This window comes from Sarcophilus harrisii, chromosome 2 (assembly GCF_902635505.1).
Source record: "Sarcophilus harrisii chromosome 2, mSarHar1.11, whole genome shotgun sequence".
NCBI classification, from domain to species: Eukaryota; Metazoa; Chordata; class Mammalia; order Dasyuromorphia; family Dasyuridae; genus Sarcophilus; species Sarcophilus harrisii.
The window spans coordinates 431,649,583-431,675,644 of record NC_045427.1 but is presented as its reverse complement, the minus strand read 5'-3'; the positions used below and the strand labels follow the sequence as shown (position 1 = coordinate 431,675,644).

Here is a 26,062-nt window from a genome sequence, read left to right as displayed (position 1 = left end):
ACACCTTTTTTTTTTTTATCTAGGACCACACAAAGTAAACAGTCATGCTATATTGCATCTTGCCAGCAAAGGGAGACCAGTTCTCTGAAGCAGATATGGGGTAATGAGTCTATCGAGCCCCTAGAGAGTGAATGTCTCCTAACGTCCAGGTGTAGGTGAGGCTAGGAGATACATAATATAGAATGTCAGAGCTGGGAAACACCTTAGAATGTAGAATGTTAGAGATGCAAATGACCTTAGAATATAGAACATAGAATATCAGAATTAGAAAGAGACTTTAGAATACAAGCTTTTTGAGATGGAAGTACTTTAGAACATAGAACATGGAGTGTTAAAGCTGGGAGGGACTTTAGGTCATTGAATGTTAGAATAGGAAGGATCCTGGGAAATTATCAGACGTCCAACCCTCTTATTTTAGAGATGTGTCCAGAAAGGGGAAAGAGAAATTGATTTCATTGTATATAGTGCTTTACAATTTTTTTTTAAAAAGTGCTTCCCCAATTTTGATCACATTTGGCCATCACAAAACTCTCATGAAGGAGGCAGGGAAGAAATTCTATTTTCCATCTGAAAGACAAGGAAACTGAGGCTCTAAGAGATAACATCACAGAATATCACAGTTGTGTCATAAGATTTGAAGCTAGAATTTACCTTAGAGTCATACCTTTAGAGCAGGGAGGGGGAAACAGGGCAGCTGGCAGAGCACTGAAACTCGGGAATCAAGAGGTTTGGGCTCTAGATTCAGCTCTGCATCTAACCTGGGGCAATAATTTCTCCCCTGCAGGCCTCCATCCCTTCCATAAACTGCGGGGTCAGAATAGGCTCTGAGGCCCTTCCCAGTTCTTAACATTCTAGGATTTCACACTGCAGAAACATAGGTGCTGATTAAGTTAGGCAGTGGGCCTGAGTGGGGAGAGCAAGGCTGGGAAGGAGCGAAGTCAGCCTGAGTTAGCGACAAGGCCTCCTCAGTCAGAGGACTGAACCTGGTTTCAGGCACAGTTTCTTCCTCTCTTGGATGGACTCTCCTTCTTCCCAGTGCCCCTGACAGGGCTGGTCTAGGAGAGAAGCCAATCCCCCACCTCCTGCCCACTCCCACTCCACCAAGGTTGGTTCAGAACTGAATCGGGACAGAGGGCAGAGTGTGTCAGTCTAGCTTGGGACCTTTCAGTGGGCGGCTCATTTCCAGCCCACACCACCCCTCTCTGCTCAGCCCTTTGAAAAAGGAAGAATTCACAACTGTTCTTCCTAGGACTAAAGAGATAGAAAAGTAGATTTTTCCTATTTCCACACCTAAGGGTTTCTTAGACCCTGAATGTCATACAGCCAGGTGACAATCATGATGGAAGGCACTGGCACCTTGAGACTTGAAGTAAAAAAAAAAAAAAAAAATGAAACGGGGGACTTGTAGAAAAGGGAAATTTGGGGTGTAGAATAGCATTTACTGGTGTTTTGGCCCAGAGGGGTGGCCAGAAAACTATATTTGGAAATATAGTCAATATAAAATTCAAGATAATCAATAAAAAGAAATTGTGATAGAACTGGACCGGGAACCTCCATTTTCCCCTTTGCACAGCATTCTCTCTTTCCTCTGCTATGAGGTCTCTGTTAGTGTGTAATTGTAAGTAGTGTACTGCCACAGAGTGTGTGGGCCTTCCTGCTATCCCTCACATCCCTCCCCTGGAATCACCAACTCCTTGTTTTTTTTTTTTTTTTTGTTTGTTTGTTTTTTTTGTTTTGTTTTTATTTAATAGCCTTTTATTTACAGGATATATACATGGGTAACTTTACAGCACTAACAATTGCCAAACCTCTTGTTCCAATTTTTCACCTCTTACCCCCCCACCCTCTCCCCTAGATGGCAGGATGACCAGTAGATGTTAAATATATTAAAATATAAATTAGATACACAATAAGTATACATGACCAAAACGTTATTTTGCTGTACAAAAAGAATCAGACTCGGAAATATTGTACAATTAGCTTGTGAAGGAAATCAAAAATGCAGGTGTGCATAAATATAGGGATTGGGAATTCAATGTAATGGTTTTTAGTCATCTCCCAGAGTTCTTTTTCTGGGCATAGCTAGTTCAGTTCATTACTGCTCCATTGGAAATGATTTGGTTGATCTCGTTGCTGAGGATGGCCTGGTCCATCAGAACTGGTCATCATATAGTATTGTTGTTGAGGTATATAATGATCTCCTGGTCCTGCTCATTTCACTCAGCATCAGTTCGTGTAAGTCTCTCCAGGCCTTTCTGAAATTATCCTGTTGGTCATTTCTTACAGAACAGTAATATTCCATAATATTCATATACCACAATTTATTCAGCCATTCTCCAACTGATGGACATCCATTCAGTTTCCAGTTTTTAGCCACTACAAAAAGGGCTGCCACAAACGGAATCACCAACTCCTGATAGGAATATCCTTTGACATCAATATACTATCCTTGTCTAAGTCCAAGGTCTGACTCATGGACAAAGGACGAGAACAGGCAGAAGTAGTAATGGAGAAGGCTTAATTGTTTGAAGTAAAGTTTTTTTATTTATTTATTTTAAAATCTTCACAACTTTCCCTCCTGAGGAAAGCTCCCCCAGCTAAAATTATGGGCATTTTCTATTTAAAGGAACTGTGCCACACTGGGCATCCTGTGCCCACTCTCCCTAGCCCCGCCCTGGTGGCTCCATACCAAAAATAAACATGAACTAACAGGAGTGATGCAGGCTTTCTCCGTGTCTTGTCAGGAAGCCAGGGGCCTGAGAGGAAGCAGCTGGCAAGAACTTTGTAGAGAGGCATTTTAGTGCACACTTAGAGAGGCACCGATCCATACTTTCTCTCTTTCACAACTCTCCCCAGGACTGACCCCATGTAGACCAATATAGAGGTCAGAGTCCCATTCAGGAGAAATATACTTGTAAGACACAGCACAGTAGGAGGCCACTGGGCCAGGAGTATAGATACCTATTCAAGCTCCTCAAATGATTTACTGTGATCTAAGGCAAATCCCTTCTTCTCTCTGGCTCTCAGTTCCTAATCTGTAGAATGAGAGGTTTGGCTTATCCCTACATGAATGGGATTTAGGGTCCCTTCCATCTTTTATTTAAAAAAAATCACACTTTCAATGTTCCTTAAGATTTCAAAATCACTTTTCATACAACTCTGTGAGGTTAGTAGTACAGGTAGTTTTATGCCTATTTATAGAAGAGGAAATTGAGGTTCAGAAAAGTGAAGTAAGAAATCCTTAGATGTGAAAATATGAAAAATCTACTTTACCTTCTCTTTAATCTCAGGAGGAACAGTTCTAAATTCTTCTCTTTTCAAAGAGCTAAGTGTAGAGGGTGGTATGGCATGAAAATGAACTGCCCACAGAGAGGTCTCAAGCTATGTTGACACACTCTGCTCTCTGTCTAGTTTTCCCATACTTCTCTGTATTCCTCATTTTTATACTGAAGAAATATTCCATTTTATTCACACTCTACAATTTGTTTGACTGTTCCGCAATCAATAAGCATCTAATCTAGCTGGACTCTGTGGTCACTTAGGTCAAAAGCTTGTCCAAGATGAGGACTTCCTTTCATTATTTTCCCTTGTGCTTCCCAGGACTGGGTACACAGTTCTCAAGTGAGTATTGAACTCAGTCTTTGTCTAGACATCTGTTCTGGGGCCTTTTCTCTTCTTTCTCTATCCTATTTCACTTGATGATCTCCTCAGCTCCCATGGATTCAATTTTATCTTTATATCAATCATTTTCAGGTCTACTTATCCAGCCCTTACCTCTCCACTTGACCTTCAGTCAATCTCACATCTCCACTAATATTGCAGAAAATACCACTTGGTTACCTGGTAGACATCTTAAATTCAACATGTCCCAAACTGAACTCATTATCTTCCCTCTAAACGCTCCATTCTTCCAAATGTCCTTATTACTATGGAGGGTACCACCATCTTCCCAGTCTCACAGGTGTGCAATCTAGATATCATCCATCTTCATTCTCCCACCACCACCACCACCACCACTCCTTCTACTCCATTCTCCATTCAACTGCCAAAGTGATCTTCACGTCTACCCCCTAGTCGATAACTTCCAGTGGCTCCAGAATCAACTCCACAAATAAATATAAAACCCTCTATTTGGTATCCAAAGCCTCTCATAAGCTAGGACCCCACTTCCCATCACCTTTCCAGTCTTCTTAACTTTTTCCTTTCCATGTAATCTTGGACCTAGTCTCACTGGGTTCCTTGCTGTTCCTCAAACAAGATACTCCATCTCTTAACTCCATGTGAATGCTTTCCTTCCTCATCTTGACCACTTGGCTTTCCTCAAGTCCAAGCTAAAGACTGGCCTTCTATAGAAGTCTTTCCCAATTTCCCTTTAGTTCTAGTCTTCTGTCGGTATATAGTGTGTTTGTAAATAGCTGTTTGCATGTTGTCATTGCATGTCTCAAGAAGTCAACTTCTTGAGAATAAGAAAAAAAATTTCTCTTATATCTCTAGTGATTAGCCTAGTAGCTGGCACAAAGTATGTGCTTAATGAATATTTATTGACAAACTGACTGATTGACTCACTTGGGGAAGGTATATTCTATCTCTCAACATGAGTCTCCTCAGTTAAACAAGGAGATTGGATTCTATCAATGACTCTCAAAATATATTCTCATACCAATACAAGACATTTTAATTTCTAATGAAGTAAATATCTATAGATATAACCCATATAAACAAATGCTCTTTGGAGAGGGTTCCAGGGGTGTCATGAGTTTCGAACAAAATAATGGATATAAAACATTTTGCAATTCTCAATAAAAACAGTATATAAATGCCAGTTATCACCATCATCATCTCATAGTCACTAGGCCTCCAGTTTAGTGAAAACATCATTCTTTGACCCTTCTTCAGCACCCCTGGTATGCTCAAACAGTATTTATAAAGCAATAGCGGAGAGTGTTGATAAATGTTTAACAATCAAGCTCTCCTGGGTGGGGGGAATGTATGCATATACAATTTTAAGTTTAATCTGTATTAATAATAGTTGCTTATGTCTAAATAATCAATTTCTGAAGTGTAAATGATCATACTGAAAACTTAAGGATTGGCTATCAATACTCCTTTAGGATCCTCATTTGTTTTTAGGAGTAAAAAAGGAGTCTTGAAATCAAAAAATTCAAGAACCTTTGGACTACACAATCTCGGAGATCCCTTCCTGCCCTTATAATCTATGTCCTGTATTCTAAGGTCCCTTCCAGCACTGATTTTTCAGATGTTTGTCCTTTGGGGTATTGAAGATTTTTCAGGCTCCTAAAAGCCATTGTTTTAACATCGTGCTTCCAAAGGGAGAGGTAGCTTTTATCTCCTAACAACAACAAAATAATAATAATAACTAGCATTTATCTAAAGCTCTAAGTTTTACGTAGAACTTTACATTCATTTTCTTATTTGATCCTCCCAAAAACACTCTAAGGAAGGTAGGACAAGGATTTGCAAACCCCAAATCTTTTATAGGAAATGTGAATTCATATTAGCTGAAGTCAAATTCATCTGCAGTGTAAGAATGAACAGATCAGTTCGGAGCCTTTCTTGGATTTGGCTGAAAGGGTAAAGGGAGGAAGAGGGAGCTTAGTAGATGAGGGGAGAAGACTTCCACCTGGCAGGAGACAAATTTTAAGTCATAAGGGTGGGGATGGGAAGTGATGAGGAAAGAGGGAAAGGGAAGAGGAGACAAAAGGTAAAAAGGGCCATGAGAGAGAGAGAGTAGGAAGCAATCTTTTGGAAGATGGGCAGGAAGGCAAGGGACAGATTTATTAGGGGAAAATCAGAGTCACGTGGAGGGCAATGTCAGCTGGACTTTGTGTGACGCTGCTCGGGCCTACTGGGGATAGAGAAGGTTCAGCCTCTTCCTTTTCCATTTGCCAGAGCCATGACTAGTAGTGGAGCTTGGAAGGGAGCCAGTTGTGAGGACTGGGAGAAACAAAGCAAGGATGTGTGGGGGTGGCACAGAGACTATAAGATTCAACACCAGGAGGGGCCTAGAAACGGGAAGCACGACTGCTTGTCCAAAGCATAGGTTGGCAAGTAGAGAGTAATGGCCCACTTTGTTCAGGCAGTCTAAAGTTATATAATTATAACTCCCCTTTCTGTGACGCTTCAAGGCATCAGTTCTCCAACTGCTCAAAAATAATTGTAAAGCCCTTAGCACATTCATGTCCAACTCTTTGTGACCCCATTTGGGGTTCTTTGTCAAAGATAGTGGAGTGGTTTGTCATTCCCTTCTCCAGCTCATTTTACAAATGAGGAAACTGAGGCAAACAGGGTTAAGTCACTTTGTTCAGGGTCACCAAGCTAGTAAGTGTTTGAGGACAGGTTTGAAATCAGAAAAGTGAGTTTTCCTGACTCCAGGCCTGGTGCTCTAGCCACTACACTACTTAGTTGCCCCACAAGTACACTTAGAATAGCACTTGGTATATAGTAAGCATTAGATTAATATTTATTAAGTACTTAAGTGCAATACACTGTGCTAAGTGCTGGGGATACAGAAGTAAAAGACAATTCCTGCCCTCCAGAAACTTTCAACTGGTAAACACCTTTCAAACAAGATATACAAAGCTAGCTATATACAGGGTAAATAGGAAATAATTAACAGGGTAAAGAAATTGGAATTGGAAGAGGTTGGGGACGGCTTACTGTAGAAAGTGGGATTTTAGTTAGGATTTAAAGGAAGGTAGGAAGTCAATATTCAGAGTAGAGGAAGGAGAAGTTCTAATGGGGACAGTCAGAAAGAATGCCTGGAGCAAAGAGATGAGTGTTTTATTCATGGAACAACCAGGAGTAATAGTAACATCTAATGTTTATATAGCACCAACTATATCTAATATAAAACTATTTATATCTATGTCTAATCTATATTTATGGACAAGTAGTTGGCACAGTCGCTGGAACACCAGGCCTGGAGTCAGGAAGAATTGTCTTCCTGAATTCAAATCCATACTAACACTTAGAAAAAAACTTAGAAAGTTTTCAAAATTTGTCTTGAAGAGTTTCTTAGAACACTTATAGGGACTTATCTGAGATCACACATCTAGTTTGTGTCAGAGGCAGGACAAGAATACATTTCTTTTGACTCCCAAGACTGACCCTCTTTCTATTTCATCATACTTTCTCTCTTTCGATTTATATAGATGATATTAGGATTTTTGTGTTGAAGAAGAGGAAACTGAAACTCAGGCCGAGTTTCTTGTTCCTATATACCAGCTTGTAATAATCAGAGCCAGGACATGAACCTGGGGCTTCTGACTTCATAACCAGTGATATTTCCATTAAAAATAAAAATAATAGTTGTGCCAGGCACTGTACTAAGTGCCTTACAATCCTTATTTTATTTAATCCTCACTCCTCTGTGGATTGTTAGAGATCAGTGGAAGAACTTTAACCACCTAAACTAATCCTCTTATTTTGCAAACAGAGAAACTAGGGCCCAGAGAAAGGGAATGATTTGCTCAGGATCATATGGCCAGTTACAGGAATAGCCAGAACTGAACCTTCAACCTCAGTTAGTTCAAGTTTAGAAAGGAAGGAAGGAAGGAGAAAAGAGAAAGAAAGAAAAAGAAAAAGAAAGAAAAATAAGAAAGAAAGAAAGAAAGAAAGAAAGAAAGAAAGAAAGAAAGAAAGAAAGAAAGAAAGAAAGAAAGAAAAAGGAAGGGAGAGAGGAATGAAGGAAGGAAAGAAAAAGGAAGGGAGAGAGGAATGAAGGAAGGAAGGAAAGAAGGAAGGAAGGAAGGGAGAGAGGGAAGGAGGGACCATCTGCCATGTCTGACAGTATATGTGATATTCTGTATCCATAGCCTACTACCTCTCTGTTGAAAGAAGGGAAGTAGGTTTCATCTTCAGTCCTCTGGAATTAAGATTGTTCATCATCTTGATCTGAATTCTTATGTGTTCTTTTTCTTCACGCAGTCATTGTGTATATTAGTGTGTTAGTTGTGTTTTCTTTATTCCATTATTCTAGTTTTTATTTACTCAAATAATACTCTATTTGTTCTTTATTCTTTAGTTTCTACAAATGTTGTCCACCATTCCATGCAGGAACTCCTATCAGACCACAGTTATCCTTGACCACCCCCCCCCGGGGAGACAGCTAACGTGGTACCCTGGCTGATGGCCACATAGCCTTGCCTCGGAGGATCTGTGGAAGATGGAGGAGCAGACACAGGGAGCAGTAATTCACCAGAGGCTTTTTGCTTTGCAGGGCCCTATCCCAGTGAAGCTGCAGGCACCAAGGCCAAATTCCCCCTCTCTGACTTTGTCCAGGAGGGCGTCTGGGCAGCCACTGTGATTGGCCAAGAAAACAATGTGCTGTACCTGACAATCTCCTCTCCACCCCATGCTCCCATTGGTTACTACAAACTCTTGATAGAGACCTTCACAGGATCCTATAATAATATATTCTCCATCACTGGCTTTATACTGCTCTTCAATCCCTGGTGCCAAGGTAAGAATGACAACAACAATAGTAGTAGAAAAATAACCACACATTTCTGTAGTTCTTTCAGGATTACAAAGTGCTTTTTCCACAATTGCTTGAAGAGGTAGGTAATACAAGTCTTACTGTTATCCCCATTTTATAGCTGAAGGAACTGGAGCTCATTTGTTAATACAAATATTAGTAGAGCTAGGATTAAAACCCAGCTCTCCTGATTCCAAAATCCAATACTTTTCCCAAAATAACAGAAGGCTTCTCCAAATAGGATTTGGTCCATGTAGGGAGGACTTAGGCAAAGGCACCTCTCTCTGCACCTCGGGTTTGGGGGAAGGGTGGGGAGAGGTCCACTAAAAATCTATTGACAGCTTCCATGGTCATATATTACTAATAATAGATGCCTTCTGAGAATTCAGTGCTTTATTTGTCCCTGAGCACTTTCTCATCTGTTTATTCATGGGTTCTGCACACAAAGCTCTGGGAGATTAGTAGATTTAAGGGTTATTATTAATATTTTGGAGATTGGGAAGTTGAAGCTCAGAAGAAGGAAAGGTCACTCATTGAGTTTCAAAGAGAAAACCCAGATATGTTGACTCCTAGGCCAAGGTTCTCATCTTCTCTATAGGGGAGATGAGGAGTAAAAAGTTAAGTCCTAAAACATTGATTCAAACTCTGAAAATAGCACTCTTCTGCTGCACTACTCTCATTCTTCCCTTGCTGTACCCCCAAGTCCCACAGATAATCTTAAGCATTGTGCCTATGCTGATGGCAGGGGTCTTAGAAATGTTAGGATACTATGATGAGTAACAGGTAAAAATAACATCAATAATAGAGTGGACTATAACCATACTATTCTATACTTAGAAATCACAGAATTTTAGAGCAAGAAACTTGGTGGGTGTCCAGAGCCTCCATTTTATAGATGAAGACTAAACCACTAAAGTTACTTTCCCAAGACTTCACAACTAATATTAGACTTTTGCCTCCTTCTCATCTGTTGAACTGATTCCAGAGCACCTAGCTTTTTGTTCCTCCCTGAATGTTCCTCCCTAACCAGCCTCTAAAAGCAGAGAATACTCTGTCTTCCTGAGCCAGAGAAAGGGAAATGCCCTATGAAATAAATCTGATTATTCCTTTATTACAGAGGAACAAACTGAGCCTGGGAGCTATTAATTTACATGCTCAGAATAGCACAGCTTCTAAGTGATGAGACCAGCATTAGAACTCAGGTCCAACACAATTTTTACTATCTCAGACTACCTCCTCTAAAGTGTTATGTGTCATATCTGTAAGGATTTTTTTTCTTTGTTTATTTTACCAAACCTGAATTCACTGTGTGTAAGGAACTCCCCTAAAACAACTTAGTACCTGTCAGGAGGTAGAATGCCCTGACTCCAATGCTTCAGGATTATTATCAAGCTCCCTTTTCAGAGTTAACAGTGATACACGTTAGATGCCAGCCACTATCAAAGTTAAACTATGCAGTCTTAGGCCAAATGTAACTGTTTGCTTTCTTCTTCAGCGGATTCAGTGTATGTAGAGAACGATGATTTTCGGAAGGAATATGTCCTGAATCAGCATGGTATCATCTTTCAGGGGTCCTATAAATATGTCAACAAGATCCCATGGAACTTTGGGCAGGTATGTATTTCCCCGAATGGGCCTCCCTCCCCCATCCCTTGTTTCCAGGAACCAGATGCTGCCCTTGACCTGCTTCAATCAATTAAGTCACTACCAAGAACCAAAAGATAATCAGCCCTCAATCAGTTATATTACAGAGGAGACAAAGGTGGCTCCAGCCTGGGCCCTACCCCCTGGAAGCCTTCAGTCTAGCAAACTCACATACATGCCATAACCTCAAAATAGTTGTGCCCTTAACTTAGAGAAGGTTAGTGTGAGCTGAGATAGTCAGAAGGCATTCTAGAGAAATTGCCCAAGATGAATGGGGAAAAAGAAAAAGAATGGGGGGGAAAAAAAGAAAAGAAAGGTAAAAAGGAAGACCTGGGCCTGCCAAGTATTTCCATAAAATCTCACACTTCTATCGTTCTTTCAGACCACTCGACTGATCTCCCCCAAAACAGCTCAGTACAGTAGCTGGTAGAATTATTGTTATCCCCATTTCACCTGTAAGAAAAGTGAGAGCCAGAGAGGTAAACCATTTTTGTGGCAAAAAACAAACAAACAAAAAAATCATAAGAGACTTGACCCAAATGAAACAGATAATAAACGTTAAAGGCAGGATTTAAAAACAGTCCTATTGCCTTCAGGATTTCATCAATTTGGCTATTTCCTCACAATCCCTCTATACTTTCAGAAATATTTTAGTGGGTTTCCATTGCCCCAGATCCTTCTCCATTGATGATTACCCTCCTGGGCACACTTTGCTATGCTGGTTTCTAGGGAATAGGCACAGAGTACATTACTAGGGTCCTACAGAAAGTCTTTTCAGCACAATAGTATCTATGGATGCTTGTGTCCTGCTGGCAAAACCTGCCAGGACTGAGGCCCACTGCCAAAACAAGAGATCTTTAGTGAAGGACTTTATACACAGTGAGTAGTTAATAAATGGTAAATGAATGAAATATATGCATTTCGGGATGGACTAAATGGTGTCTGAGGTCTTCCAGATTCGGGATGTTATAATTCAGTAGATAAGAAAGAATGTTATTAATCTCCACTTTTTCAATAAAGAAGCTGAGAAGTCAAACTGAGAAAGTCAAAGTGAGCTCCCAGAGACACTAAGTGTGTCTAGCTATGAGTCGTTCCTTTAGTGGTAGGGATAGACTTGCATGGAGACATCCACATCTCTCACAAAATGGCTTTTAAAAATAGTGAGAGCTTATGAAGAGGCCATTGGACATTTACATGGTATCAATCTAAAATTTTTTTTAATGCTTTTTCAGAGGTAGAGTAGGTTGGGGCGAGGGTGAGTCACAGCAATGCTTGTGATTAATTCTGATTTCTAGATGTATCACCCAAGACTCAGAAAGCCCATCCTTTGGTCCTCCACTTCTCTAGACTCAGGGTTGGCCAAACTTTTACTAATAGTTCAGAGATGGCAAAGTGCTTTCCTCAAAAGCCTGAGAAAGAAAAAGGTAGTACCAAAGTATTAATATCATTACAAAGTAGTAAACTGAGACTTAAAGAAAAATAGTTTGTCCAAAACAATCATCTAGGAAGTGGTAAAATTAATATCCAAACTCAGGTTCCCTGCTATGCTCCAGTGATTGTTTCTCTCTTTATCTAAGGACCTATACAGTTTTTTCTCTTTCTTAGTTAAAAATCGCATTTCATCCTCTGGCCCTGAGAAGCCAGCAGAGTTCATATTTTTAATCTCTGTTTTGATAATAAGGAATACAAAGCTCAGATAGGGGAGAAGCAGAGCCAGGACTCAAAACCAAATCTCCTGACTCCAGTCAACAGCTCAAATATATTCTCCCTTATGTGGTGCTAAAAGGAACGAATTAAAAGGACTTTTAAGGAATTGCAGAAATCGTGTGTCTTAGTGAAGGCTTGTGTGACCTTATGTGAGTTATTTAACCCCTCTGGGCCTCAAGAAACCCTTGGGATCTGGGCAATCAACAGCTATAAACAAGCGAGCTACTTCTACAAAAAGGCAAGAAAGAGTTCATGTAGCCGAGTGAAGAGGAGAAGCTCCATAATCATAACTTAATCATTCTGATCTCTTGTCCTGCCTCTGCTCTTCTTAGGTCTGAGAATTAAGCTGTAGAGTTTAAAGACTAAATGATACGAACTGGGGAAAGTCGGTTTTACTCCTAGAAAAGCTGAGGAACAGGGTAGAGTGTTAGACTTGAACGGGTTCTATGCTATAAAACACAGAATGTCAGCTGGAAGAGTCTTTTGAACACAGAACGTAGATTGTGAAAGCTGTAAGAGGCATGGGAAGCATAGAATATAGAATTGGAGAGCTGGAGGGGACTTTCATTTGTTGCAATTTCATTGGATGGTGGGATCTCCCTATGCTAAAACTCCCTGCAGTCATTCAGATCACATATATCTTGCATCTAAAGGTCTTGGAGAATTGCCAGGAAGGGGCTAATAAATGTGTCCAGAGTATCACAGATAGGATTTAAATCCAGGTCTTCCTGATTTCAAGTCATTTTCCTCCTGGACTTCCCCTTTGATCCATTCGTATTGTGATATATGTATCCCAATATACATTTCACCTAGTAGGCACCTCATTAAGAATGCTTATTGGATTGGACTGAATGTTTGGAGACTCACCTGAAGCATAAGAGACAGGATGGAGCAAGTCCTAGGCTGATGAAGAAATTACTGAGCCACCGAGGCCAGGATCTATCCTTTATAAACAGTGTATAGACCAGAAATGGGTAGGCTGACATTGATCCTGACCCTAGAACTCAGAGCATGCTTTAGGGCTTCCCTTCCTCTTCTCCTGTGTGACACTGCTGCTGGAGCATCTGAAGAGTCCTAACTGGGATCACAGCAAAAAATAATAGACCCCCTTAAAGCTTTAGGATTTCCAAGGGCTTTTGTCACCCCTGCACCACAAAGTAGGGAGTACAAGTCACTTATTAGCCCCCGGACCAGAGCCTCTCCGAGGGAAGCCAAGGTTCTTATCCTAGCTTTATCATTTAGACATCTTGAGAAAATACTCTTTCCTCTGTGAGCCTTAATTTAAAAAAATATTAGGGTTGGACTGAATGACACCCCCATACCTCTCCAAAGTCCTTTGCAATTCTAGATCCTGTTGTGTTGTCTGAGCCTCAGTTTCCCCAACTGTAAAATGAAGGGGTGAGACCATTGATTTTCTTATAGCTCTGACATCCTAGAATTCTTTTGCCATTCTCAGGCATTGTAGGCATCAAAGCTGACCAATGGTGGCGGCTCTCTCACAACCAGGGAGGCACATTGGCCGGTGAGGGACTGCAGTGTAGAGGGAGGAGACAGGAGCCCCAGAGTGTTCCCTTCATTGGTTTCGTTTTGGGGGAGGAAAGGGGAGAGGAAATAGCTTGAATCACCAGTGGCTACTCTGTGGAGAAACCCTTGACAGCCTGTGGGCATTAATATTCATAGGGTGGCAGCAGGAGGTTTATAAATATTTATAAGTTGGTTCTGCTTCCGCTCATTAGATTAAGCCATAAAAAATTGTTATAAATCACCATGAAGAAGTTGAGGCCTAACAGTAGCCAGGGGAGGAGAACTGGGGTAGATAAATACCAAAGAATTAGAAGCTTCAGCTGGTTTCTCTCTGACTTTATCTGTTGATAAATCTGTTGTTGCTCAGTCATTTTTTAAACTGTGTCTTACTCCTTGGGACCCATTTGGGGTTTTCTTGGCAAATATACTAGTGTGGTTTGCCATTTCCTTCTCCAGCTCATTTTACAAATGAGGAAACTGAGGCAAAACAAGAGTTAAGTGACTCGTACAGGGTTGCACAGCTAGTAAGTAGGAGACCAGATTTGAACTCAGGAAGATGACTCTTCCTAATTTTATGCCCAGCACTTTATCCACTGTTACTACCTACCTAGCTGCTCCCAGGTCAGTACTAGGAGTCAGGAAAGTTGGTTTCTAGTTCCAAATCTGTCACTGTCTTGCTATATAATCTTCCTCTTTCTGAGCCTCAGTTTCCTTATTTCTTAAATAAAAAAGATGGAATAGGGGTTTATAAGGTTTTCACAACTTTTTGATACTAAGATCTAGTCTACTTCTTCCAGTGAAATAGGAGGAACTCCATGAAGGCAGGAACTTGTGTCTTCTGTTTCAGCAGGAATCACAGATGCTCTGAACCTAGTGGGAAGTGAATTCCTGTCTCATATATCTAGATTTTATAAATAAGAGAGTTGAAGTCCAGAGAAATAAAGTAACCCTTCCAAGTTATAGTTCAGCCATTCCATGACATTACTTGCTAAACACTGGGGAGTAAAAATGGGCAGGATGCAAAAAGACTGCAGAATTTAGTTTTGTTAGCCTGATAAAGCTTAAGCATATGAGATATTTAGAAAGCAATATCAGCCAGTATAAAATTGAAACAACATATACACAGAGAAATTGGGAGGAACTATAAAAAGAATAATATAAAAAATGTCTTTCCAGTAAAGCTAGGTCCTGATTAGTAAGACTAATGAATCCTCTGAAGTGGTCACATGTATCTGGATTCACACTATTCAAAGTTATAACTATGTACAATAATTGACTTCAGCCCAGTGAAACATATAGAATACAAATTTAAATAATGCAACCACTTTAGGAGACTGTTTATTCATATTAATTAGGACTTAGCTGTATGGAAGGGCTCTTGTGAGGAAGATTTTTCTTAGTCTGGGACAATAAAATGAGGAACAATTGTTAGAAAGTGTAAAGAGGCAGATTTTGGCTCAGTATAAATCAAAACTTCCAAACAAAGCTATTCAAAGTGGAATATGCTGCTTTTGTAAGTAGTAGTTCCATCACTAGAGATTTTCCAATAGAATAGGAAACAGTTTGCCACAGGGATGTCATAGAGAGGGTTACTGTTCCATGTATGGGCTGAACTAGATGCCCTCTGAAGCATCTTCCTTCCAACTACAAGTCTATGATTCTAAGCATTTAGTGATATGAAACATCAGCCAAGTGCTGTGGGAATTTCGATGATTAGGCCTAGTGATCCAGAAAAGTTTGTCTGCACAGGTGAACCTTGAAGAAATGTGTGGAATTTGGGTCAGCAGAGGAGAAAGATGGGAAAGCATGGAGAAGATAAGAAGGAATATTGTGAAGCTAGAACTTGTGTGTATGTGTGTGTGTGTGTGTGTGTGTGTGTGTGTTCAGGTGGGGTAAAGAATGGAGTCATGGAGAATCACGAAGGATTAAGGCATTCATGCCCCTTGTGGCCCGAGCTAAACAATAAATTTCCCTTTCTCTAAAATATTACCAGGGGTAAGATATTCTAGATCATCTTGATCTTGCCTCTGCCCAGATTACAAAAGCTGGCCCAATCATAACTATCTTCTGATCTTCCATTTTCTTTCTTTTTGGCTACAGTTTGAAGATGGCATCATAGACATCTGCATTGAGCTCCTGGATATGAACCCAAAATTTTTTAAGGATCCTCGTCGTGACTGTTGCCGGCGCAGCAGCCCCATCTACATTAGTCGGGTCATCAGTGCCATGGTAAGGAAAAAAGACATCCTAAATAGTTCCCTTATGTATTTGCCCTACAAATTCAAGTCTTGAGATAGAACATCTTCAAGGACATTCAGTATATCACAGTTATTTAAACACTTATCCAAATCACATCTAGACCTCTGTACTTGCTCATGTTATAGGTGAGATAGAAGTCCTAGGAGTGTTTTAGAGACCAATTCTGGATTGGATAGAATTAGATAGAACCATTATCCATTTCCTCATTGCTCAAACTGTGAGCCCCTTCTCATAATATATTTTACTAATGTTTCTGTACAACTCATTCTCCTTGTACTTTTAATAGTGGTTACTAGGTTCAGTTTTCATTGAGTCTTGTAACAATTGTCCACCATCCAGGTAGAACAGGAATGTAAGAAGAGTAAGAAGAGAAATGGAAGAGATCCTTTTAATTCTGTGCAACATTGGACAGGTCCTTTCTCTCTGGGCCTCAGTTTCCTATTCTGTAAAATGAAAGGGATGACCAAGATGGCCTCTAAGGTTCCTTCCAACTCTGATATTTTATAATCTTCTAGCTGTGACATTTTTTAGAATGCTTCAAGGTTCGCAAAATACTTACATATATGACCTCATCTGATCTTCTTCTGGGGGTAGGTGATATTTTTACTTTCATTTATAGAGGAGGGAACTGAGACTAGGAGAAGTGATAAAGCCAGTAAAAATATAAGCAGGATTCTAGCCAAGTCTTCTAGGTTCCAAGGCCGACATTCTATCTGCTATATCATGCTTTTCTGCAATCTATACTAAGCTCTCTAGAATTCATTCTAAAATTTGGTGGTTGGAAAATGGCAAGTCCAGTTTATGTTCCTTTTTGGGTCAATGACACCTGGTGCTGTTTTAGGTCAACTGTAATGATGACAAAGGAATCTTATATGGGCGCTGGGATAACTACTACATGGATGGAGTCAGCCCCATGGCCTGGATAGGGAGTGTGGACATCCTGAGGAAGTGGAAGATGAGTGGCTGTCACCCAGTGAAATATGGCCAATGCTGGGTTTTTGCTGCAGTGGCTTGCACAGGTGAGCCCTGATGTGTTTCTATATGCAGTGCTCTTCCATAGCACAAGGAAGGTAGGGAAGGCACTAACTTTGGATTCAAAGAACCCTTTCTTAGTATAAAAGTTTGTCTTTTATTACTCTTCAATTACAGAGAACTGTCTAATATAATATAAAACAATGATACAATTCAAAAATCATTTTATTGAGTTTTTACTATATGTAGAATGCCATATTTGGGCAGTGGGCTCAATCTTCATGGAATTTCTAATCTAATAGGGTGATATGGTGACCATATAGATAACTATAATTCATTCAACAAACATGCATTAAGCACTTACTGTTTACATGCCACTGTATTTGTACTGGAGGAGATGCAAAGGTTAAATAAGACATGGTTCCTGCCCTTATAGTGTAGTTGGAAGATAGACCAAGACAGAAAACTTTAATACACAACTTTACATCATTTGTGTCTTAGAGGTACAGAAAGAACTTCCTAGTTAAGTGAAGTCTTTGAGAAAAGTCATTATCAATGGTGGAAAGGAGAAAAGAAAGGGGAAATTTCCCCTTTTAGCATTTGTACATACTTTAAATAGTGCAAGAAAATTCAATAGAGTTCAGTCCGTCAGACATAGGGGGCAGTGTGAGCCAAAGATATGAGAATGTTACTTGTTTTATAGAGTGAAACAGCCAGTTTGGCAGAACTATTGGGTGAAAAAAGTTATACACAATTAGGCTACGATGTTAGAAAAGAACTAGTTTATTGAAGGGCTTTGAATGCCAAGCAAAGAAGTTTGGATATAGGCTATATCCATGAGGCAGGGTGAAGATCTGTGCTGTGGGGAAAAATGTTCCCACTGAATTCTGATCACCCCTGCATTTTAGGAACCTCTTTTTAGGAGGACTTAATCATGCTTTCCCTTTCCATGTTATGTGTAATATGACATTTCCAGGACATGGCAAGTACCTATCCCAACCTCAATCTCTTCATCTGTAAAGGGGAGTGATAATTCTTACACATTCTGCTTCACAAGATTCTTGTGTAAAAAAAAAAAAAAAAATCTGGAATAACTTAAATCACCATAGAAAAGTGAGCTTTTATCATTCATATTCTTATTGGTTCATCTTCATGGATATTTTAGTACAGGGTAAAGCTGTACTTTTAGAGCTTTGGAGTTGGATTCCAGAGTAGCAGCTCTCACTGGGTTGTGCTTATACATGGTACATTCTTTTTTTTTTAGTCAGTCAACAAGCATTTATTTAGTGTCTGCTATGTGCCAGGTACTGGGTTAAACCCTGGGGAAATAAAGGCAGGCAGGGGAAACAGTCTCTGTTCTGAGGAAGTCACAGTCTGAAAGACTGTTTATCTGATGAAAAAGAATTCCAGTGATTGGCAGTCATCCTACTACAATGGAAGCAGGCTAGTTTTTAAGACTGGGTGTATAACCAAGCCCTGGCCTCCTGCTTCCCTGCAATTATTTTCTTTTTAAAATTTATTTATTTATTTATTCTGGTTATACATGTACATTCACTTCTTTCATGACTATAGATGGCTTTAATTTCTTCATCTGAAAACTATCTGTTCACCATTTATCAGCTGGGGAATTACTCATATTCTTATAAACGTGAGATAGTTCTATATATATTTTAGAAATAAGATCTTTATCAGAAACATTGGCTTTAAATTTTTTTCCCCCAGTTTTATGCTTCCCTTCTTACCTTGGCTGGGCTGGTTTTGTTTGTGCAAAAAAATTTAATTTTATGTAATCAAGGCTGTCCATTTTTCATTTCATAATGTTCTCTAGTTCTTCTTAGGCCATAAATTCCTCCCTTCTCCAAGGATCTGATAGGTAAACTAGCCCTTGCTCTTCTAATTTGCTTGGTTCATTCTTTATTCTCCAACTGTCTATCTGGACTGACTTTTTCGTTACTACACTGCCTTTGTATCTGAATAGAAACTTTATATCTTCATGGGTGAAAAACAAACAAACAAACAAACCTCATACAAACCTCATACTTGGAGAGTCATGATTTTCAAAAAACAAATTTATCCTTTATTTAAAGCTGATCTTCACTCCATACAACCAATCCTAATGGCTTCTTTCTGTTATTTCCTATTTATTCATTATGTAACTTGTTTGTATATATGTTTGCTTATTGTCTCCCCCATCAATTTGTGAGCTCCTTAAGGGCAAAGTCTGTCTTTTGACTTCCTTTGGGTCCCCATTTGTTTGGCATATACCTGGTATTTAATAAATGCTTATCAATTAGCTGACTAGTCACCCATGTTGCACCATCTTTGTTTAGATCTATTTCCTCTCCTTATACTTCCCAGTATTCCCTCCTCTCTCCTATGTCATACTTCCCTGGAGAAAGGAATCTAGGTCAGAAGGAATAAGTTCCTGGCCTCCTGGCTGAGATTGGCTAAGAAGCAATACTAACATGCACTCTGGTTTCAGTGCTTAGCACAGTGCTTTGCATTTAATAAATATTTATTCATTGATGGTCCTACCTCTCATGGAGCCTGAGACAGGACTAGATGGAGTGTCAAAAGTCCTAAATTGGGTGAAATAGGGGGAAAGTCAGAGTTTTTATTTAAGGAAAACTTGGAGGCTTTCAAGAATGTTAGATCTGGAAGGGACTTGACAATAGAGAGCATGAAATCTCAGCTGGAAGAGTTGGACCCCAGAACCTAGACTATAAGAAGGAACTTGGGAATAGTAGAACATAGAATCATAGAGGGGGTTAGAAACTTAGAATATAAAACATAGGATGTCAAAACTGGATGCATGTAAGCATAAAACAAGAATATCAGAACAAGAAAGGACCCCAGGACAGAGAATAACAGATAGGAGAGACCTTAGAAGTCATACAGTCCAAATACCTCATTGTTACCCTAGTACAGAGGGCTTCATTCACTGTATTTCTGTCTCCATGGAGTGGCACAATGTCTGACACTTAGCAGACACTTTGTAAGTACTTGTTGAATGTTTGATTACAGATGATGCATCTTAAACTGAGAGGGGAAATAATTTGCCCAACCACCCATTCTGAATTAGCAGAATGAACCTTTTTGTAATCATCCCTTTCTGGCTTTTCTTTCAGTAATGAGATGCCTTGGAATACCCACCAGGGTTGTAACCAATTACAATTCAGCCCATGATTCAAACTCGAACCTGACCATTGAAGTGTACAGAGATGAGAGAGGCGAGGTACTAATGAACAAGAGTGAAACAGTATGGTGAGTCCAGGTTGGCAGGGGAGGAGAGGAATGGATAAGGGTCCTTGCAGGCTTCATCTGTAGGATTTCTTCTGTACTAAGAAGATGGGAACTGGCTCCCTAGGACTAGGAGTTAATTCTGAAGGGTCTAGATTGCCATTAAACCTTCTCTATAAGGAAACCTTTCAACTTGGGACTTGATAACATTAGACTTAAGGAGCAATTTGACTCTAGTGTGCTTCATCTTTATAAGTTCTTCTCTTTACCAATACAGATCACAATTTCTCCATGCCAAAACTGGATTTGGAGTCAGAGGCCATAGGTTCAATTCTAGCTCTGTCTTCCTAGTTGTGTGACACTAAACAAATAATTTCACTTCTCTGGACCTCAGTATCTTTCATCTATAAAATGAGTGTTGGACTAATTCTATAATCCTACAATTTCTTCATGAAATGCTATGGCAAGAACAATGTCATTCTTTGATGGCCAGTTTTGTAGTGATAAACCTCTCTTTTCTTAGTTAGATGGATACTCAGGAGATAGATATATAAATAGTTCCATGTATTCTGGGTCCATTATCAAAGCATTCCCACCTCAATATAACCTGACAGAGATTGCATGGTGCTACCTAAGTCTTTGAAGACTCAGGGTTACCTCACAGTAAGGTGGAGAAGAGATATTCTCATAGTGAATTATTTTGCTTGGCCCCTAAGGCTAGAACTAGGACTGGTAGGTAGAAGTTATAAGGAGACAGATTTTGGTGCAATGTAAGAAAAAGCTTCCTAACAATTTATCCATTTTATTTTTAATTAGCTCTGTGAGTTCATCACTAGAGGTCTGCAAATAGAAATTGGATAACCCAGCTGAGTGATCAGTTGTTGAAAATGTTGTAGGAGGGAATCTCCCATTGGTGGGAGTTGGGGTGGATTATTTAGTTTCTAAGATTCCTTCCAACTCAGTATGATTCTATAAACCCCCAGGTGTTAGTACCCTTTCCTGGATTTGTTCAACTTTCTCTCCCTTTCTCTTTTTTTCTAAGGAACTATCACTGTTGGATTGAAGCTTGGATGGCCCGTCCTGATCTAAAGCCAGAGTACAATGGTTGGCAAGCTATTGATCCAACTCCCCAGGAAAAGAGTGAAGGTAGATGGATCAGATACTTTGAATATGTTCCTGTGTCCCTTCCCACTGAAAGAATCACACATTCCTCTTGCAAAAGATACACAGGATAAAATGGAACAGGGCCTTGGGTTTGGAGTTAAGGAGTCACCAGCTAGGTGACCTTGAGCAAGTCATCTATCCTCTCTCTGGACCTCAATTTCTTCATCTGTGAAATAAGGAGATTAGATTAGATAATCCCTTTTGGTTCAAAATACCATGATCATATGACCCATTCCTATCACTGATTCTGTGTCTAGCACAAGCATATGATGTTAGGTCCTATTAATGTTGAAATCTCCCTCTAGGGCACTCCAATTCTTGATGCTTGTCAGTTCTCAAATATTGCATCAAAATGAAGGCTCCCAGTATAGCACAATGGGGAAAGCACTGGATTTGAATTCAGAGGACCTGGATTCTAATCCCAGCCCTACTACTATCTGTGTGGCCTTGGGAAAGCCCTTTTAATTTACTGATCTTTCTACTCCTCATTTGTAAAATTAACTTAGACAAAGATTCCTTAGGGATCTAAATCTATGATCCTCTGATCCATCCCATCAATCAATCATGGACCTTGCAGGATTGGGAGCTTTTCATATCACCTATACTAAGCAGGTCTATACTAAAGCCACTGAGATAAAATTAGATTCATTGCAAGTCTAGATTACATCCCGAAAAATCCAGTACCAGAAGTAACATTTGGTAGTTAAAAGAGACCTAAATTTAGAGTAAGATGATTTGGGTTCGAAATCCTGGCTTGCTATCTGACTCTGGGGAAATTATTTACCTCTCTTGGGCTTTATTTTGTTGGGTGTGGCAATGGATTAGATCGGTGGTATCAAATTCAAATAGAAACAGATCCCCAGTAGGCCACATATTGACTAAGAAAACCAAAAACATTTCTGTGATGTGGCTTCTTTATTTATTTTTAAATGTTTCACAATTACATTTTAATCTGATTTGGGTCCTGTGCAGAAGTTTTGTAGGCTACATTTGTAGTTAGATAATCTCTAAATTTCCTACTAGCTCTAAATCTTATGATCATGTTATTTCAGGGAGTGAAAGATGAGCTCCCCATACACTGATTATATCTGGATTAGTATGCCTCTTGGTAGACAGTTCTATTCTGAAGGTCTAGTCCTAACTCTGAGAGTCTCCACTCTCCCCAAATCAGAAAAGAAATCATAAAAAATCAGATAGATTATTGGAAATATAAATTACTTTAAGAATCATCTAGTTTTACCAGCTATTTGTACAAACAGGGAAACTGAAGTTCAAAGAAAGGAAGTACCTTGCTCGGGAGTATACAGCAAGCTTATGAAAGAATTGGTTCTGGGATTCATTTCTCCTAATTACCAGTTCATTACTCCTTCCAAATTACTGATTCCCCTCATAACAGATTGAATATTTCCCCCTTCGCTAGTTGATCAGTTTGAAGTAAATGCCAAGAGATTTACATTTGAGCAGGAAACAAAACTTTAAGCTGTAAGAATAAAAACTCTACTGAGGGAATTTTAGGCATGAGAAGTTGGATTAGAAGAGAAAGAAATTCTGAAAACCATACATTTTAGGTAGTTCTGTTATGAAAGACCAATTCCATTTTGTAGAAACCTTTTTTTTAGCACTCATCATTTTTCAATCCTTTAGGCACATACTGCTGTGGCCCAGCTTCAATCAAAGCCATCAAGAATGGTGAAGTGAATACCAAGTACGATGCTCCCTTTGTCTTTGCTGAAATCAATGCAGATGTGGTAAACTGGATCAAAGAAAGTGATGGGGACTTTAAAAAGCTGTACACCAAAACTATGATAGTAGGCGTAATGATCAGTACAAAGGCTATAGGCAAGGATGAGAGAGAAGATGTCACTCACCACTACAAGTATCCAGAAGGTAAGACACAGGGGAATAGTGTTTATCTCCAGTATCTAGGGAGCTATACTCCAAGATCCTTCAGGTCTCTGCCAGCTCTGAGTTCTGTTAAGTGTAAGCACCTCAGTTTAAGATACTGAAGTTCTGTGAACTAAGAATCTAAGATTCTCTGATTCTAATAATCTTTGTTTCTGTGATCTGTCCTTTGGCTCAAACTTTTTTTAAGTATATAAATAAACATCGAAAATTACTAGCTCTTGATCTTTTATTAGTAGTCTAAGTATTGTTGTTGAATTGTTTCAATCATGTCCAATTCTTCATGAGCCCATTTGGATTTTTCTTGGCAAAAGAATGATTTGCTATTCCTTTTCCAATTCATTTTACAGATGAGGAAACTGAGGAAAATAAGGTTAAGTGGCTTGCTCAGGATCACATGGCTAGTATCAAGCCATTTTTAAACTCTGGTTTCCCTAACTACAAGCCAGGTGATCTATTCACTGTACCACCTAGCTGCCCTTAGTAATCTGAGTAATGTTCTTTTTTTTTCCTTTGTGAAAGAGTCTTGGTGTTTGGTATAGTTCTTTTTCATTTGTTCAATTGTACCAAATGAACATTTGGACCTCTCCTAATCTTTATTCTTTAGTCAGTCAGGATAAATATAAGACAACCAATAGAAAGAAGACACTAGTATTAAGAGGGATAGGAAAAGATTCCTGTGAAAGTTAGAATTTTAGCTGGGAGCAGACAAAAAATCAAGGAAAGAAAAGGAGATAAGAGGTGGAGAGTGGTGGAGAGAATTCCCGTCCTGGGAAACAACCAGTCAGAATGACCAGAGTTAGGAGATTAAATGTATTGTTCCAGGAATAGAAAGGAGACCATTCTCACTAGATCATGCAATATGTAAGAAGGGGTGGAGAGATATGGAACAAAATATGAGAAAACTGGGAGAAAGGGAAGAGGAGGCTAGGTCATAAAAGACTCTGAATGCCAAACAAAGGATTTTATATTTGATCCCAGTGGTGATAGAGAGTCAGAGAGTGACAGAATTTGGGATGGACAAGTAGGTCTGACAAACATTAGCATAGAGATGATTATTGAATTCATGGGAGCTGATAACATCAAGTAAAACAATATAAAGAATTAAAAAGAATTAGAGAGGAAGTGGAAATATCAACAGATTCAACACAACTTTCTCAAGTTCAGCTACCAAAGAGAGAAAAGATATACAGAGAAAATAGCTAGCAGGGATATACAGATCAAGTGAAGGGGTTTTGGTTGATTATTTGAATTGGGAGTCATGGTCATGTTGGTAAGCAATAGGGAAGTAGTAGTAGATATTTCCTGATTTTATAGAGAGAAACTAATGTTGTGCAAGAGTAAATGATTTAGTCAGACAAAGTTAATGACAGAGTTGGGAGCAGACTCTGGTCTCATGAAACTAAAATATTAGTGTTCCTTCCATTAATTCTATGAACAGAAAGCTTAATGGAGAGTGTTTGGACTTGGAATTGGGAGAAGTCCAAACATGAACCCCACCTATATTACTACGTAACCATGGGCAAATATGTTCAGTATTTTGTACCAGTTTTCTTGTACAATGTATTTGTGAAGTTTAAAAGAGACAATGTCTCTAATGCAGTTTGCAAACCACAAGATGTTCTATAAATATTTGCAAATATTTGTAACTTAGTAGTCAATTCTTATGATTCCATGATTTAAGATCCTATCTCTCTGAGAGTCTGAAGTCTGTGTTCAAAGATACAATGATTTGAGATAGCCTTTTTTTGTGAAAAATTTTTGTGAAAAGAATAACACATGGAGGATAATGTGGCATTTGTAGAAAGAATGTTAATGTTAGACTCAGGAAATTCAAATCTTGCCTCAGAAGCTTGTTAGTTGTGTGACTCTGAGCCAACCACTGATCTTTCTGCTTTACATGGGGATAACAATGGTCCCCACTTCTCACGGTGTTCTTAGGAAGGTCAAAGGAAATTAAATATGGCAAGCACTTTGCAACCCTTAAGGTGTTCTATTAATGTCAATTATTATTATTGTTGTTGTGACACATACTTATGTACACATACACATACACAAACACACACCCATGGTATTGCTGCTAACTGAAACATTCTTTCATGTCTTAGGGTCCGAGGAGGAAAGGGAGACATATAAAAGAGCAAATCATCTGAACAAGCTGTCTTTAACAAATGAGCACTCCCTGGTCGAAGATGTGAAGATTAAAATCAAAGTGTCCCCGAACATGAGCAAGGGTAATGACTTTGATGTCTTTGGTGTGATCAACAACAATTCATCAGAGGAGCAAAGTTGCCATTTGCTTATGGCTGCCCGGACAGTCACCTACAATGGCAGACTTGGGCCTGAGTGTGCCAAGACAGAGCAGCTCTCTCTGGCTGTGGAACCCCTTTCTGGTAAGCACATTGTTACTTAGCAGTCCTAATTAAATATCACTGTGTTCAGCACCAGAAATAAGGAAACAAAGCCATAGGATCAGAGGATTAAAAACTGGAAAGAGATATAAAGATTGCCTTCTTCCATCTTATCACCTTCTTTCAAAGATCATTTATTCTTCTCTCAGCTAGGATCAAATCCTCTTCTTCTGATAACCTTAAATGGGGGTGATGACACACCTGCATCAGGTGGGGAGTGGGCAAATAATTTATCCTTTAACTACCTAGTTCTCGACAATCTGTCATTATGGAAGAACCAGCACACTTGTATCCATGAGGCCCAAGATTGAGCACCTTATTGGTTTTGCTATTAGCTACGTGATCATAGACAAACCAATTTCCACATTGGTAGAATGGTAACTACAATCCTAGCATTACCCACCCCACAGGGTTGCCATGAGAATCAATCAATTAAGCAATCCGCAAGCATTTTTAAAGCATCTACCATGTGCCAGGTGCCATGCCAAGTGATAGAGATATAAAGATAATAATAAAGCAGTCTGTTCTCTCAAGGAGGTTACAGAGAATGATGGCCAGCCTTAAGAGACAGCATAGTTCCTGATAAGACAGTTATCTCCTTGACCCTGAAATGGAGACCAGGAGAGATGAAATGACAGTTCAGGATGTCAAAAGTCCTGGGTTTAAGTCCTGCTTCTTCTATTTGCTCAATCCAGGACTTTGGCAAAACCTTTACCTTTGTTGGGCTTCAGTATCCTTTCCT

At 39.4% G+C, this 26,062-nt stretch overlaps 1 protein-coding gene across 1 annotated transcript in view; it reads left to right on the top strand.

Moving 5' to 3' along the window:
* The window catches only part of TGM2 (transglutaminase 2), a 56,710-nt gene that overhangs the window by 19,228 nt on the left and 11,420 nt on the right, over window positions 1-26,062 (top strand). Inside the window, exons 3-10 of the mRNA XM_031954072.1 lie at window positions 8,240-8,482; window positions 9,993-10,111; window positions 15,473-15,601; window positions 16,473-16,650; window positions 19,732-19,867; window positions 20,886-20,989; window positions 22,652-22,894; window positions 25,018-25,313. Coding sequence (XP_031809932.1) covers window positions 8,240-8,482; window positions 9,993-10,111; window positions 15,473-15,601; window positions 16,473-16,650; window positions 19,732-19,867; window positions 20,886-20,989; window positions 22,652-22,894; window positions 25,018-25,313 — 1,448 coding nt within the window. The remainder of the gene's footprint in view (window positions 1-8,239; window positions 8,483-9,992; window positions 10,112-15,472; window positions 15,602-16,472; window positions 16,651-19,731; window positions 19,868-20,885; window positions 20,990-22,651; window positions 22,895-25,017; window positions 25,314-26,062) is intronic.